Source organism: Myotis brandtii, unplaced genomic scaffold (genome assembly GCF_000412655.1).
Source record: "Myotis brandtii unplaced genomic scaffold, ASM41265v1 scaffold384, whole genome shotgun sequence".
In the NCBI taxonomy this organism is placed as follows: Eukaryota; Metazoa; Chordata; class Mammalia; order Chiroptera; family Vespertilionidae; genus Myotis; species Myotis brandtii.
This window is the reverse complement of record NW_005364745.1, coordinates 2,728,373-2,745,488: the sequence shown is the minus strand read 5'-3', so window position 1 is coordinate 2,745,488 and position 17,116 is coordinate 2,728,373. Positions and strand designations below refer to the sequence as shown.

The 17,116-nt window shown below is 45.1% G+C and overlaps 1 protein-coding gene across 2 annotated transcripts in view; it reads right to left on the bottom strand.

Annotated features, from left to right (window-relative positions):
- Window positions 1-3,056: 3,056 nt before the first annotated feature.
- Window positions 3,057-17,116, bottom strand: part of CAPSL (calcyphosine-like) — a 28,030-nt gene continuing 13,970 nt past the window's right edge. Inside the window, exons 5-6 of one of the 2 annotated variants that reach the window (XM_005872597.1) lie at window positions 14,479-14,582; window positions 3,057-3,111 (exon numbers count right to left, since the gene is read on the bottom strand). In XM_005872597.1, the coding sequence (XP_005872659.1) occupies window positions 14,481-14,582 (102 nt within the window). In that variant the 3' untranslated portion in view covers window positions 3,057-3,111; window positions 14,479-14,480. Of the gene's footprint in view, window positions 3,112-6,376; window positions 6,972-14,478; window positions 14,583-17,116 lie in introns of those variants that run through there. The other variant, XM_005872596.2, reaches the window with a different exon arrangement.

Below are 17,116 nucleotides of genomic sequence, written 5' to 3'. Positions count from 1 at the left end.
GAGTTACGGATACACTGGGTGATGTCTCCTTACCTGTCTCAGCTGGAAGCGATTGGGGGTTGGTGCTTACTCCTGAAAGTCAAACACAGGGCACTTTCACAAAAAAAATAATAGGCATTTACCTGTAATACTTTATTTTAATTAAAAACGTATGTCTGTATGGCCATTCATCAATCTTCTGTTCCAAGGCCATGGCTGTTCCTTTGAGTGATGGGTCACTGATTATAGTTTCATGCTGCCTAGAATTCCTAGGGAATGCACGCTATAACACATCCTCTGATCTTTGGAATTCTGCTTTTTTTTTTAAATGAAAAAGATCTTTCCAAAAAATCTAAGTGCCGTTGCCTAACTTTTAAAGACACCTGCCACTCCAATCTTTTGCCATCACCTTTCCAACCCTATGCTAGCAGAATTCTTGCAATCTGCCTTTATCAAGTCTTTTCACACCATTCAAGATTGTTCTGATAGATCAACATCAGTCTTCCTTTGTATACCCATGTTTCATCAGCTTGCATCACAGCATTGTAATAGCAAGTACAGCTGGCCTACATAGGTTTGGGAACATACACAACGGACTGTACAGGATACACAAGAGGACAGCCAAGTCTCAAGGTGGGTGTCTATGTATCTCACGGAGAAAATGGCAAATGCTGGGCCATTTGGCAGGTGGCTGAGTGGAAACCATCAGTGAGCATCTACTTAGCTCAGCATTCCTAGTCCAGAGAGGCTGCCGAGCAGTGGCTGAGATGACACTTGGTAGAACTGGTGGGGGGCCATGGCTAAGCAGCTGACATGCCAGTCTAAGAGTTTTGATTTAGTCTGGAGGGGAAGGGGGTACTTGGGAGAATTTTAATCAGGGGTGTGGCATAATAAATTCCCAGGGCTTATGGAGGAATCCTAATGTACCTTCTACTTACCCCTCATGTCCTCACACTGATGTGTAATTTCCAAATTTGTCTGATTCCCCTCTGAACTTCTAAGCACTCTGGCAGAGAGGACAATGACTATTGAGATTGATGCCAATTGCTAAACACGGTCTCTAACATCTAGAAGACACGCAATCATAAATATGGAGTTAATGAATCAACCATTCGTGAATGACATTGTATCTGTCCTCGTGTTTCCTGGTGGCCATTCAGGATCGAAGCATGCCAGGCCAGGATGCTCAGGCAGGCAGAGGCAGGCACTGCATCCCTGAGAGGATAGTACATGTGCACTCACGTGGAAGAAGTCGGTTGTCTTCCCCATCCCCAGCTGCACTCTTAACCACTGTGACCACAGAAGTGGGGAAACAATAGGTGGGGTGGGGTGGGGTGGGGTGGAGAGAGAACTTTCCAAAGTTTCATCTCTCTGATGAATGTCTGCATTGTCATTTTGTTTGTTCATGTATTTACCTTATTCTACATCAACTTCTACTTCTGAATGTTAATGGTTTGCGTCATTTGTGTGGGATTTGTGTGTAGCTTGCAATGAGGCAGCTGTTCAAAGAAAACAAAGCCTGGTGAGTCCACAGAATACACTCACACTCCTCACGACACGGGTAAATACCCAGGGCAAATAGCACGCCCAGCCCCTGCGGTTTGAAAAACAACATTTCAATGCTGAGTTCTGCAGGAGCATTTGCATTAGTCTGGTGGCCCCTCCCCGGGAAATTGGGGGCCAGTTCTTTGTCTACTCTGGGTAAAGACTTCTCATCAAGGAGAAGGACTCGCAGAGGCTCCAAAGGACTTTTCCTTTTTACTACAAATTAGTTTCTGCAAAGTATAAACTGTGCTAGTCATCAGACAGAAATGCAAAATAACCAGGAAACATTTTAATATTAAAATAAAGATACTGTTATCCATTGACAACAGCACAATAGTGACTTGCTAGCCTGAATGCATATTAGAGAAAATACAGTAATCTTTATTATCCATCTGACCAGTAGGTTGGATATAAAGGTACATATGTACTCAACAAAAGAGGCATGGGAGACTGAGAGAGCAAGTCAATCTTACTGGAAGATTTAGTAAAGCACACATGTCAAACTCAAAGGCTAACACGGGCCAAATAAACAAGGTTTAAGTGTATGTGGCCACATAAAAACAATTTTCATAGAAATGTGGGTTTATTTCAATAGAGACATGCTGAATACAAAGGGCTGAAATAAATGAGTCATCATTAACATAAAATAATAGAACATTTTAATAAAAATTAATATTTTTTCTTGAACGTTAACTTACCAGACACTGAATAACTGCACAAATTAATAAGCGTAATGCAAATAAACCTATTTTTCTTGTTCTCCAAAAATCAAATATGTCCTGTTGCGCACACCAAATAAGTCAGTCCAAGACTAATGATGTGGCCATCGGCTGCTAAAATATTCGCTGGTAGTATTAGTGGAGAGAAATGGTGCGCCTGCGGTAAGGCGCTTAAGGAACATGAATGCAACACGATTATAGTCATCAGTCATTACCGAACGTTGTCCTTCATTATTAATAATTATGTATAACAGGATATTGTAAAAATTAAGTTATAAAAATTTAATAATGGTTTTGATTTCTTACATACCGTTATATTGGCTGGGCCACAAAAATATTCGTTGTGGGCTGCATGCGGCCTGTGGGCCCCGAGTTTGACATGCTTGATGTAAAGGCTTTAACTTGTAAATTGAGCCTTGAAATATGAGCTAATGTAGTGAATAACGACTTATCTAGTTACTCTGTTTCAACCCCACCTAGGAGTACTGTAATTCATTCTGGCCCTACCCACCCAGAATTAAGGCAGACCCCACAGGTTCCAGGGCAAGATCCTCAACAAGAATTCTCTGACATCAGATGCTACTTCTTACTTTGGGGGTTCCCAGGCCACTTGTACTTCTGTATTAGTCAGGTTCTCCAGAAAAAACAGAACAAACAGTGTGTTGGGGTGTGTGTGTGTGTGTGTGTGTGTGTGTGTGTGTGTGTGTGTGGTGTATAGAGAGAAAAGAGAGCTTTATATTGAGAAATCAGTTCATACCACAGTGAGGGCTGACAAGCTGGCAGGCTGGCATCAGCAGGAGTTGAATTTGCAGTCTTGGTCTGGATTCCACAGGGCAGGCCAGGCAGGCTGGACCCTCAGACAAGGTTTCTGTATGGAAGTCTTGAATTTATAGCCAGCTGGTTAAAATGCAGGTCCCCGTGACCTCCTCAGTTTCAGTAATTTACTGGAATGACTCACAGAACCCAGGAAAGCTCTACACTTTCAATTACAGTTTTATTATAAAGGATATAAATCAGGAGGACCCGCCAGATGAAGGGACACATGGGAAGGAATCGGAGAAGAAATGCTGAGTGCTCTCTCCTCTCCTCCTGCAGTCCAGCAGGGTCACCCTCCAGCACATCCACACATCAATGTGTTCACCAACCATTGAGCCTCCGTGTTCAGAGGTCTTAGTAAGGTACATGATAAGACGGGCTTGATTACATCACTGTCCCTGGGCCTGAGCTCCATCTCCAGCACCCCTCTGCTCTTCAGAAGGTGGGCTGGCCCAAAGTTCCAAGCCTCTAAGCAGGTGGTTGGTCTTGCTGGTGCCCAGCCCCCATCCTGAAACCAGCTAGGTGGTCCTCACCCTGAGTCACCTCCTTCCCATGGTTTAGTAAACCGTGTGGATTTAGTCACATTATCTTCTGATTAATTTCCCCTCTACTACGAAGCAAGAAAGTACCTGCTGTCTGTGGTCAGTTCACTGGGCTACGGTAAGGTACACTTCAAATTACAAGGAAATACTAGAGCCCTCACAGCAGCACTAAAATTACACTGATATTTTTTCTTCTTCTTCTTTTTTAAAATATATTTTTATTGATTTCAGAGAGGAAAGGAGAGGGAGAGAGAGAGAGAAACATCAATGATGAGAGAGAATCATTGATTGGCTGCCTTCTGCAGGCCCACACTGGGGATCAAGCCAGCAACCCAGCATATGCCCTGCCTGGAATTGAACCCTGACCTCCTAGCTCATAGGTCAATGTTCAACATTGAGCCATGCCGGCTGGGCTACACTGATATTTTATACACAGTGAATGAACAGAGGTATATAAAAGCACACTGTAGAGATAAGCATCGCCCCCAGGCAGGCCCGGCAGGGCTGACCGTAATGATGTCACTGACAAGTCTAATGAACACATCTAACGTGAAGAGTGTGTCTCTCCTATGGGCTGTTAGTCAGCTGTGAAGAGAGAGGTCAGAGAGGGCATCTCTGTTAGTCCTCTCCAGGGACTATTGGCAAGAGAGTAATATGGTCTCCTTGGCAAGATGAATACGATTAACTGTCAGCCTAATTTCACTAAATACTTAATCTTCATACCCTTTGTTCTGGTTCCAATGGCCAAAGAACTTCATAATTATAATTAGCTTTCCAACGAGAGATCTGACACTAGGGCAAAAATTTTCTCACTTAACACATAAATAACGTGTTCCAGTGTGTGTGAGAGGACATAGCCACAATCCCCACAGAAAGACCTCAGTTCTACACTTCTCCAACCTGGCAAAGAAATATCTCACTCCATGTTGGCTACCCAGACCACCGAGCATGCCTCCGTGGGAAAAAAAGGGGGGCGGAGGCAATGGGGACTGCTATTTCAAGCGGCAGAGAAAGCTAGTTGTCCACCAAATTTTGTGCTCTCCTGATTTAGATAGGTTTTCACTGGCAATAAGGCTTCCTGCCTGGAATTATCCTTCCCAGCCTCCTTTGCTCTCAGATGTAAACATGTGACTAGTTATCATCCAAGCAGAAGTGATGGGTGTCACTTTCAGACCAAAGGATATCATCAATCACAAAGCCCTAGAGATAGCAGAACCACAGAATGAAGCAATCTGCCGCCCGGAATCACTTCATGGGGGACGATGAACAGCAGATGCATGACGCTATCTCAGGAGTGAAAAATAAATGCAATGTTGTTTTGTTCAATATCATTTCATCATAACATTGATGAGACGCTGTGGGAACTTAAATTTTGTTTCTATCAATTAGCCTGTGGTAGAATCGGTTTCATTATGTCATTTCAGTTTAAGTCACAGAACCGAACATTAAGTGGGGACTTACTATATTGTGTTTGAGCTTTTATAAATGTGAGGGTTTATTTGTTACATCAGGTGGCATTACCCTAACATACCACGTGTACATTCTCTTGCACTGCTTAACAGTATCAGGGAATAAATGGCTAAAAGCCACCCTGAACTGAGTGCTACACTGTCATTCTCTCATATCCTCTAGCCCAGGTGAGGTTCCGTGACCTGGTCTCAACAAACATGAGAACTGGATTCTCCAGGGTAGATTAATGACTTGGCATTGCAGTTTTAGCATCAGTGCTCTGAGCTTGCTCAACGGAGGTCTCTCTTAAGTTAGAGACCAACTCTCGGTGGGCTGACACAGATCTTTGAGTCCAGAAGATCCGCAGGACTCAGTCCTGGACTAGGAGAAATGTTCTGATGCCACCACGCAAGGCCTCTCGGAAGTGCTATTGCTCTCCTAACCGGACCTGGGAGGCACAAACGTTGTATTTGATGCTTCCTTCATACTTCCATGACTTTAAAGACAAGGAGAGGATGGCCCAGCTGTCAAAAATCATAAATTATGATGGCCAACCAAAGGTAGGCAAATAATAAGCTAAATGCACTGCAAATGTACAAGCTGGTATATCTCTACCGTTGCTACTCAAAGTGTTATTTGAAGACCAGAGGCATCAACATACTGGGAGCTTGTTAGAAAGACTGAAGTTCTGATCCTTCCCTCCCTCCCCGCCCATCCCCGCCCCCCGCCCCCAGACTTCAGAATCAGAATTAGCATTTTAACAGGATCGCCCTGATCTGCGTGCTCCTTAAAGTGTGAGAAGCTCGGCTTTTTCCTTCCATCTCCTCTCTCACCCTCAGCTCTACATTTTTTCCAAGACAAAGGGCCTTGTGGGTATGTGTGTAATCAACTTACAGACTTTCTTGTATCCTGAGAAGCAGTTATGAGGAAGAGAAATGGGTCTGAAAACCCGGCATCAGCTGCCTCGTGGAGGAAACCTAGAATGGGTTTAAAAGACTAAAAATAGTGTCAAAGTCCTGTTCTCCCCTGCAGCTCCAGAAAGCCTTCCGGGTTCCAGTAGGCACTTCCCTTTCCCCGTGCCTTCTCCTTCATCCTCACGGCCTGATCCAGCAGGTGTGCCCACCCCGGAGAGCCCAGCTTCCGACCTGGTGGGCCAGCTGGGCTCCCTCACCTTTCTTTCCCACCTGATGCACTTATGTCCCCTGTTCATGCACATGTGGGAATTTTCTGAGTTTATAGCCCTGTTTTAAAATATTAAAATAGCCCCAAAGTCATTAAGTTTTAGAGGAAAACCAACTTTATTCATAAAGTATTCACCAAGAGAAACATTAAAGCAAGCTCAGGAAATTTTACAGTGAGACGTCCCTCCAATCCTTTCATTATCATCTCCTGCTATAGACTCCAAAGACAGTAAACCAGGTGAAGGTGTGGGGAGCAGCTATGGTTACACCTGTGAGAGGAAGAGCTATAACAAGAAGCGCATTCGTTCCCTAAGAACTACCTCCCAGCCCCACTATAAATGGTCATCTTCTTTCCTTCCTTCCTTTCTCCCTTCCTTCCTTCATTTCTTTCTTCCTTCCTTCTTCCGGTTCTTCCTTCTTTATTATTTAAAAACATATAAATATATCCTCAGGCATTTAAGGAAATGAACCTGTTCTAGGTAATTAAGTAAGATAACTGGAGATCTATTGCTTTTACAATTCCAGGTCGTTCAGAAACTTTAGTTCACACCTTATTAAAATCTAGAGCATTGGACTTCTTTCAAGCTCATCCCACTCTCCAAGAGTCCCTGATTTCCAAAGGAATTAACAGACAGAAGTCATAATCTCCAGGATTTTCTCATCATTAAAATGAAATAGGCGTCGGTGTCAATAGAAGCACTAACACCAGCGTAATAGTTCAAAAAGTCTTCTTTTGAAACCTGAGGGGGGTAAAAGGCAGGGGAAAAAGAAGGGAATGGCGTCAAAATATGGGAATCACTAGAGCATTTTACATTCTTCCTGAACTATTTCCTGTTGGGCTTGATTCGCCGCTGGCAGGTAAGCTGGGTCAGGTGAGTGGGGGCTGGCTTGCCTTCCCCTCTATCCCCTCTAAGCGGGCTCTCGGAGGCGGGGCATCTGCAGGAGCCACCAAAGACCCGCCTGCCCACTGGCCAGCTGCAGCTCCCCCAGGGCCATCCCATGTTTGCATTCAGATAAAAATTACTATAATGAAAAGGTGAGCTCCTCAGGCACACTTTCTGCCACTCAAAGCCACTGCGTGGCTGGTGGCTGACGTCTTGGAGAGAGCAGACATGGAACATTCCCATCTTCGCAGGAGGCCCTGCAGGGCAGCCCTGCTCTGGAGCATACTTCCTGTGAGCATACTGGTGCCTATTATTAATACTGTAGAGTAGAGCAGTAACTAGCTAAGGGAACAGGTAGGGAAAGGAAGGGAGTCTAGACCACACACCTCGCTCGGCAGGGACAGAACAAGAGAATGGGACACGTCCCAGGGTCCTTGGGCACCGAGGAGTACGTGACGTGATGCCTGGCATCCAACTGCAGGGCACAGGGACTAGCCCGGTGGGAGTTGCTAGAAGGCAAATTCCCCCAACTTCTCAATTAGCCAGGATAAGTGTGAGTGCTTCGTGGTGGTCCCCACACCTCCTACAATGGGCAATGGAGTTAAGAGCAAAGACCCAAAGAGCAGGAGTCAGCCCTAGGCTCCATCTCTCTCTCCTTCACCTTAACCTCCCCTGTTGCTTAACACCAACCCATAGAGTAATACTGTTCCCCATGGGCCTAGAAGGGTCAACTCTTCAGACTCTCGGTCTTGGCTGTCATCACAAGGGTTTTGTGGGTAATTACAGTTTGTTCTTTTAAGAGCATGAGAGAGTACAATTTGAACAGGGCTTTATCATTTTCAGCGAAGAGCTTTTATCACCTGTGACTGAAAGGTCACACAAAGAACATTTTTAAATGGTCCAAAAGCACCATCGGGGAGGCAAACTTTCAAAGAAGTGTGACATGTAACATGTTAGCTGATAAGAAGAAATAGATTTGGAAACTTTAAGGGTGTTTCATACAAACCTACATGAACTTTCTTATTGCATGAGTAGCTAATGTTTCAAGATGTAAATTGAGGAAATTTTCTTAAATCAGAACTGTGTCAATGGTGAGGCACAGTTGAAACGGAAAACATGACAAGGTTGGCGTATAAACTAAACCAGTGGTTCTCAACCTTCCTAATGCCGCGGCCCTTTAATACAGTTCCTCATGTTGTGGTGACCCTCAATTTCATTGTTACAAATTGAACATAATTAAAGCATAGTGATTAATCACAAAAATAATATGTAATTATATATGTGTTTTCCGATGGTCTTAGGCGACCCCTGTGAAAGGGTCATTCAACCCCCAAAGGGGTCGCGACCCACAGGTTGAGAACCGCTGAACTAAACTTAGTGGCTTAAAACTTCTCCATCTCTGGTTCCTAGAAATGATGTCCTAAATATTGCCATTAGAGATGAGTTCTTGTTTTCAATGCATGGGTAGCTTACCACTGGGAGCTTTGTATAGCTGTTTAAAGAAAACATTTGTAAATTTATATGACAGATATCTTGGAAATTCTGCTTTATCATGTTTTTTTCAGCATAATTGCTATTCAATTTCTATTTTCAAATACTACCAGAGCCGGGCCAGAGTGACTCAGCTGGTTGAGCGTCATCTGTGCACTGAAAGGTTGCCCGTTCGATTCCCGATCAGGGCACATACCTGGGTTGTGGGGTTGATCCCTGGTCAGGGTGCATACAGAAGGCAATTGATGTTTCTCTCCCACATTGATCTCTCTCTCTTTCTAAGCAGGTACCCGGATGAAGGTTAAAAAAAAAATACTATCAAGATAAGATTTACATGTAGGAACGCCTCTCTATCTAGAAAGTAACTCGTGTTACAGTTATGCAAATAAAGCACTGTTGACTAAGAAGTGGCCTGGGACTGTTTTAAAGGGCATGTGGGAAATTTTTATGAACAGCATACTAATCACATGTATATGCAACTAAATATCTCCATGTATCTGTAGAGCACATGTGAATGTAATTAGGTACAGCCCATACAATTCTTTTCAAATTACTGAAAATGCCCCCCCTTTTTTTAGTATAGATGAAACAAAAGTAAATTTTCACTCAGACTCTATCAAATTGAGCTCAATTAGTGGAGCCTGAATTAATGGTAATTTACTATGCTCACTTTGCAGCTTCAAAGACAAGTAAATGGAAGTTGAATGATATTGCTAAATGAGATTTTAGGCATGACTAAGTATGAAACTTGTGGGATGATGTTTGAATTCCCAGTTTCCTTGGAAATGAAAGGAATGACCTGGGTTTGCTAAGGTAATGCCTGACATTGGGTAATGGCCTACGTTCCTATAGCACTTTATCCCACCAACCTGGAAACAGGCCGAGGCTCCCTCTAACCCTGGGAGAAGCAGCCACTCGGCCACCTGGCATCTTCTCTTACTTGAGACCCCCATGCTGAAATCTCTCTCAGAGCACAGATTAGCATCAGTTCTGCAGGTGGCCTGAGCGTTTCTAGGAGACCAGCAACTCAGACCTTTCAAGTTCAAGATCAAGATGTTCCCAGAATCAACACCAGCCTCTGAGTGCCAAGCATTAAGGTCAGTAAAGAAAAAGTTACTCGAGTCTTGTAATGACAGGATCACCAACTAGATACTCAGATCTCGCGTCATTTCAGGGGCTTCAGCTCTGGGTCCTCATGAACTGACTACAGAGCTAGCGCAGGAGGAAACATGAGATGAATGATAGTTCCATGGGCAGTGTCATGTGACGCTGGGTGGGACCCTTTGCACATTTGAGCTGCTTGCCCCTGGTCCAGTGTTGGAAGCAAGAACAGCAGCTGGAAGTCCCTGGTGCTCACAAGAACTTTGGCGAAACAGAAATTACTGTTAATACTCCATAGAAATAATAAGTAAATACATTCGATTTGGGATTCGTGGGGAGAAGAATCTAGAACAAAAGAAATAGTCGATTACATGTTGAGATGGCCTTTCCCCATGCAGTATACCTTTCTGGTGGTTGCAAGTTCCTTTGTTGAAGCCTCGGCTCCTGGCTGGCTGGCTGCTCATGTTTGCAGGGGGTTCCCTCCCGAAGAACACCTTCCACTCTGCACTGGCTTTGGCAGAGCAGGTGTGAGAACGAGACAAGCAGCCATGCTATTCTCAGAGAGGAAGAGCTGTTTCACCACAGCCCCTCACCGCACCCTGAGAGGGCAGAAAGGCTGCCGCTCACACAGGCTTCTCAAACCCCCATCAATCATCTGCTCAGGTTTCTCAACAGATTCCACCCGGCATCTGTTTTAGAACCCTTACTTTTAGGGGATTCGTTTCGTGGGGGCATTTTAATCACAATAAAAGAACTAGCTCTCTCCAGCAACGTTGTGCAGTTTTCATATAAGCAACTTGGACAAGCAAAACTGTGCTTAGAGAGATTGGCTTTCAAAAGGATCAATTACATACAAATAACATTATTCGCGATCTATCAGATCCTTGGCGCCTTTGTTTTTCCTGGAGCCAGAGCATTTCTAAAATTTGAAACGCTGTTGCCTCTTTCAACAAGGTCTTAATTTAAAAGAACAGCCCGTAATTTCCAGGAAAGCAAGTTTGATGACTAATCTTGAAAACTGGAATGTGTGAGGTTTTTCATTCTAAGCCCAAAAGAGTTAAGCGTAAATCCAGAAAGGTATACTACTCAGAGGGTGTTAGTAGAATTTCGTGAAGGGGGAGGAGAGAAGGCACCCACACACCGTCCAAGAACACATTGGTTACATTAATCTCTCCACCTGATTAAACATCAGCAGAACGGACGTCATCCCTAGGTAGCCTGATGCGGGTTGAATCATTACCCACTGTTCTTGTGGCTCAGTGAAGCATCCGCATTGGCCAAGAGAAGTGAAGGGCCAACTGTCTGCCTCCAAGAATAGAGGGGGCTTTCCTTGCCTCGTCTTGATAGATTTTCTACCTTCAGCAAATGTCCTACCTCGTTCCTCAACACTCTGCCATGTGAAGGGCCCCCGCAGTCCTGGCTGCTGACGCTGAATGAGACTCAGAGAGGGGAGTTTCAGTACCCATGCTCTCCGCCTCTCTGATCGCTGAACAACCATGGGCTGTGAGTTTGGTTTGAAAGCCAGTAGTTTTGTTTGCATTTATTCTAACTCAGTGATGGCGAACCTTTTGAGCTCGGCGTGTCAGCATTTTGAAAAATCCTAACTTAACTCTAGTGCCGTGTCACATATAGAAATTTTTTGATATTTGCAACCATAGTAAAACAAAGATTTATATATATTTTTAATATATTTTTATTGATTTCAGAGAGGAAGGGAAAGGAAGAGAGAGATAGAAACATCAATTATGAGAGGAAATCATTGATTGGCTGCCTCCTGCACACCCCCCACTGGGGACGGAGCCCGCAACCCAGGCATGTGCCCTGACCGGAATCGAACCCGGGACCCTTGAGTCCGCAGGCCAATGCTCTATCCACTGAGCCAAACCAGCTGGGGCAAGATTGATATTTTTGATATTTATTTTATATATTTAAATGCCATTTAACAAAGAAAAATCAACCAAAAAAATGAGCTTGTGTGTCGCCTCCGACACGCGTGTCATAGGTTCGCCATCACTGTTCTAGCTCATTGCTCTACCGCCAAGGATAGAACCTGGCACATAGCAGAGGGTCAAGAAATACTTTCTGATGGGATGTATTTTCAACCTAAAACCATGATGTGTGCAAAGTCAATCTGCAGTCTACGTAGAGGGGCCCAGCCCAACATGACCCCCACACATGCCATCAAGTCACAAAGAACAACATACCATCCTCCAAAGTGCTACCAGGGTCTGGGAAGAAATCCTATCCAGGTTTGAATGTCTGTGTTAAGATCAGCCCCTCGGACTGGCTGGAAGAATTCTGCCTCAGTCTACAACTCATCCCAGGGGGTCTTAGATTTCCCATTTGCTTTATGAATGGAATTCCCGCGGATGTGAACCAGAGGCTGAGCCAGGGCCCCCTCCATTCTGGCCTAGGTTTGCCTTTGGGGGAGTTAGAAGCCAGATTCAGCATGATATTAGTGGCTTGTTCGGACCAAACCTGACTCTCAGAATTGTTACCTACAACATGTTCCTGTTTCATAAAAAGCTGCTAATTTCATCCTCTTTTCTTCTTTGTTTAATTCCTATTTGGGGCCCAGGACCAAGAGGTAAGGTCTTCAAAAGGGTTGCGTTAGAAACTTTCTTGTGTTGTATCTTCTGACCCAAGTGCTTACGTTTTAAATTGATAATGGGGTGATGTTTAAATTGTGTAAGTTAAATAAACCAAAAATAGATCCAAAAGTATTAACAGATGATTTTTAATGGCCTTTCTCTGTTCCTCCCACTGGGCCAGAAATCACAGATGAGACTCAGAATAGGAGAGGCGTGATCCTTGCCTGTGATCTTGCTTACGGAGGGCGAGAGGCCGTTGGTGAATCCTTGCTCGTGGGCTCAGACCAAATCTGCTAGAGGGGCGGTGACTGAATGTGACCAAATGCACTGTGAGGCACGGGTTATCTAAGATCTGAGAGCTCTGCCCTGGGCCCCAGTTAGACAGGAAGCACCGTACAACGGGGGAAGACGAAGCTGATAGCTGCAGCCCAGTCCTCGTTCAGAATCACATGCTAACTCTACGGCCCAGTTAAGCGGAGCCATGAGTCATACCCAGAATCAAAGACACAAATCTATCTAGAGCAGTAGGCTCGAAATCCACCGTGTCCAGGAAACTGGGGACCTGGCTGTAGCCACAATCTGCATAGTGCAGGCTCCACAGGACATGGGTATCTCTTCTACACATTTCTTCGTCATCTCTTCCGATTTCTACATCATTTCTATATCCTCCCTCATGACACTTGGCATCTTCTGACCTGCCAGCCTCGACAGAAGCCTAGATAATCAATCCAATGGAAACCCAGACTTGTGTAATTCATATCCAAAATAGCTCGCTTCCTTATCCTCAACAAAAATGTCCCTCTTCCAGCCTGTGATGAGGGTGAGAGTTTAGCTGCTCAACAACAAAGTCATTGAAGGTGTCTCCCTTAATACCTGCTATAATTCACCTCTGAAAACATCTACTTTCACCATTTTTAGGTCAATGTATATCCTGATCTCAACTTCCAAGTCTGAGAAATAAAAAGTAAACAAGTGAACTGATACAAAGCATGGCGGTTATGTTCAGACCCTCAATCCAGACTCACTTAAAGATATAAGATCTTAAAAAATACCATTGTCCCAATCCATGTCCCCAAACCAGGGAAAGAGGAGAGAGAAGGGGGGGGGGCGTGTCCCCGAGGAAAAAGATAGACTGGTCATTACACCCAGCACTGTAGCCAGAGGGCTGGCGAGTGCTTATCTCTGGCCCAGACACAGAACACAGCGGGAGGGCTGTAGCTCAGCATCTACTTCCCAGGAGCTGAGGCTGCCTGTGCGCAGAGGACTTCCCCAGGGAGCTGCTGGCACATGAACAACAGGCATGGAGCCGGGAGGAGAACGCTTTGAGCCACGAAGCGTCAGGAGGGACAGTCTGCTTTGGAGCATGGCTGTGACCTTAGTCTGTGTCACACCGACCTCCCTGTGCTGGTGGGAAAGTCAAGGCTGTTGGCCAACAGCAAGGAGAGGAGGGAGGAACAGTCCTCCAGGCGAAGGCTCCCTGACACGGTCTGCGTGCTCACAGGATGACACGTCCCCACCGTGGAGAGCACAGCCCAGCCTCAAACTTCAACCACAGAAGCACTGAGAACAGTCCTGGCCCCGCTGCTCAGGGAAATGGCCCCCCGCCTCACACCAGCCTCTACAATGACCCCAAAATGTCATTTTAAATCCACTCCCCTAACCGAGGCTTCCCTAAACTGTGGTCAGAGAAAAGCAAGATTTGGTTATAGAATTGAGGGCAAAGCATGGTCTCCTTCTGGTCCCCAAATTGGGACTGAAGCACTTAAACATGGACAGTCACAAAAACAGGAATCCTCCACCTAGAAATGAACCGTCTAAAAGGAGGTGAAGATAGGCTGTGGGTGCATGGGTGGGGTTATAGTTAAAATATTCCCATTTTTATCACTGGCCAAGGAAGACACCTCATGTTGATTGGTGTCATACCAATCATATCAGCCTGGCTCTAAGAGTTTTTCAGGTTTGATTTCAACTCATTTCTACTTTAGAGCTAAGGAAACAAGCCCAGAGAAGTTAAATTACAGTTAACTACTTAATATCTTTGTTTCTGCCCTAGAACACGCTGTTGGCATGGGAGAAACAGTGGGATGAACTTGAACTCAACTATAATCCTAGTTTTGAGCTGATGTTTAATCACTTGGAGCCACGAGGCTGTACCCAAGGTCCTGGTCCCCAGTTCATACATTTAGAGCTTCCAGGCGGTTCTCATCATGATGATGAAATACACATCGGTGTCGATGGATGCGCTCACCCCTGCATAGTAGTTCATAAACTCCTCGGGGGTCACCTGCAGGGGAGAGTTAGAAACAGAAACGAAACTTTGCTTCTGGCCGGCTCAGCGGGGCCCATCTCCAGGACCTGCCAATAAAAAGGATCTTCCAATCGAGGGAGCTGAGGAGTGGGTCTAAGACGCTAAGAACAAAGTGAAGTGAAGGGCGGTGTGGGAGGCACGGGGGAGAGAGGAAGAAAGGCTTGCAAATGATCAGATCCGTGGCCTGAATGGAAAGCGAGATCCGGTTCTCTCTTTCTGTGTGAGCAGAAGCCTGTGTGTTCAGATAAGTGAGCCTGAAACTCAGAATAAGAATCAAGAGTGTTTAACTGCAGTTGATACTTTCTCTCTGTGACACACCAAAACAACCCCTCAGGCCCTTGTTTCAGAGCGAGAGATGTTTTACCTTTCAAAACGTGGAGTTCTGTCCTGTGGGTAAAGAAACCATTTCAAGTTAACCATGGTTAGAAAATTCACAAAATATGTTCGGGTTATCTACATACACTCTGTAACATCCTTACAGTATTTAAAATTATGAGAAAAAATTTCTATAGGAGATAGACTCATAGTCTCTCAAAGACCAATGTCATCCTTACAGAGTTTCAAAAATACTTATAATGAATATAACATTCACACATGGACACTTCAAAACCTCAATATTTAAAAAATCAGAAGTGAAAGTCTTCCCCCAGTCAGGGTGGGGTTGAGGGGGAGAGTCGGGTGAGGACGGACGGCTTCACACATTATTTGGTGGCTTCTGTACCTCCACCCAAATGGCTTCTGGCACCAGGCTGCCCAAGAGTGGAGGGTAGGGTGTGGCTGCAAGACCTGTGACATCATTCCGTGACTGCGGCAAACCCCAGTGACCTCATGCTACGTGACAGCTGAGCCTAAGTTATTAAAAGCTCACCAAGTTGAACATCAATCTTGGCTAAGGAGTGCACTAACTTTCTTGTCTGATTCTAAATGCTTATTTGGATACCAACTATATTTTTTAAGCATAACTGAGAACACTGGCTTCAAGAACAGCTATAACTTCACCAAAAGAAGTCTTAGTGTGTAAAACAACTCAATTTGAAAATGATGAATTAGGGGCTAATTGTTCTCTTTATAAAAGAATTTACCCTGGAGTTCCTTGACCTCGACAGGTCCTTGTGTGTTTAAAATATGATTCAACGCACAAAAGTTTAAATCACACCTCACTTTTCGGACACATTTTCATTCTGTCTTGTCAATCCTTGCAAAGCCCTTAACACGATGCCCAGTAGATAATAAGTGCTCAACAAATGGCACCCTGACCCAAAATTAGCTAAATGAGATTAGTGTGTAATTAAACACAGTCAGTAATCACGATGCCCAGTAGATAATAAGTGCTCAACAAATGGCGCCCTGACCCAAAATTATGCTAAATGAGATTAGTGTGTAATTAAACACAGTAACTAAACACAGGCACTTCTGAATCTTTTAGAGGCAAGAATCTCAAACATGAATGTGAATAAGAGTTATCTGGGGCACTTATCACAACTGTCAATCCTTGCTTGAGCTCCACCACCACCACCACCCCCCAAAAAAATCAGATTCTGTCGTTTTGCCGTGCAGCCAGCAATTTGCATCATTAGTTTTAAAAAAATTAAATAAAAAGAATGATGACCATGCACAGTCAGAATGGAGTAGCAACACAGAGTCTGTGACAGTCAGGTGACAGTGAGTGCTGGAACTGCTACAAACCCCAGTGACCTTTCTGAGCTTACCATGCACGCTATGGCAAATGTCAAAAGGGAGAGGGGTGGGAACTCGAATCAGCTGAATCACAACAACTGGCTGCGCTGACTGGGTTAGAGCCCAGGGCAGCGAGGTTTCCCGTGGCAACGAGGAGGAACCACCTGCAGAAGGGAGGCGAGCACCCCCGGATCCAGGTGGCGTTGGGCTAATTTGGGGAAATGGCAGTTGACTATTTTTCCACAGATCAAAGAGCAGCGATATTAGAAGAAAACAAAGAGCTCTGCTATCTCTGTCCCCAAGCATTTGCTCTATGGAATCTGGGACACGCCCACCCCCTTGCCCCCTTGTTTTAATCTCCCCCTGCGATCCCCTGAGTCTAACGTGGAGGACACGTCTCTGTCCCCGGCAGGAAGATGCCAGTAGAAAGACAAGAATGTGCTCACTCCTATCCCGCTCACCCCTGCTAACTGGACTCCCCAGGAGGCTTCGTGGAAAAGGTTGGGGAAAGTCCCTTCGAAGGGGAGGCTAGTTTCCCCTTCCTATCACCGCCATCTCTTCTTCCCACCACTGTCCCACTAATCCTTCTTGTGTGGCACAGGGGTTGGGGTGGCCTCCCCAGGGGTCTGCCCCCACTGACTATCAACCCAGGAGAGAATGCCCTTCCCCCATCACCATGGCCTTCCAGACACCTAAGAGCAGAGCTGGTTCTGGGTCCCAAAGTCCATTGATGGCTGTGGATAAGACTCAGGGCATTTTGGTCTCAGTCTAAACATAATTATAAAGATACGAGAGGCCCGGTGCACAAAAATTTGTGCACTCGGGGGGGCGGG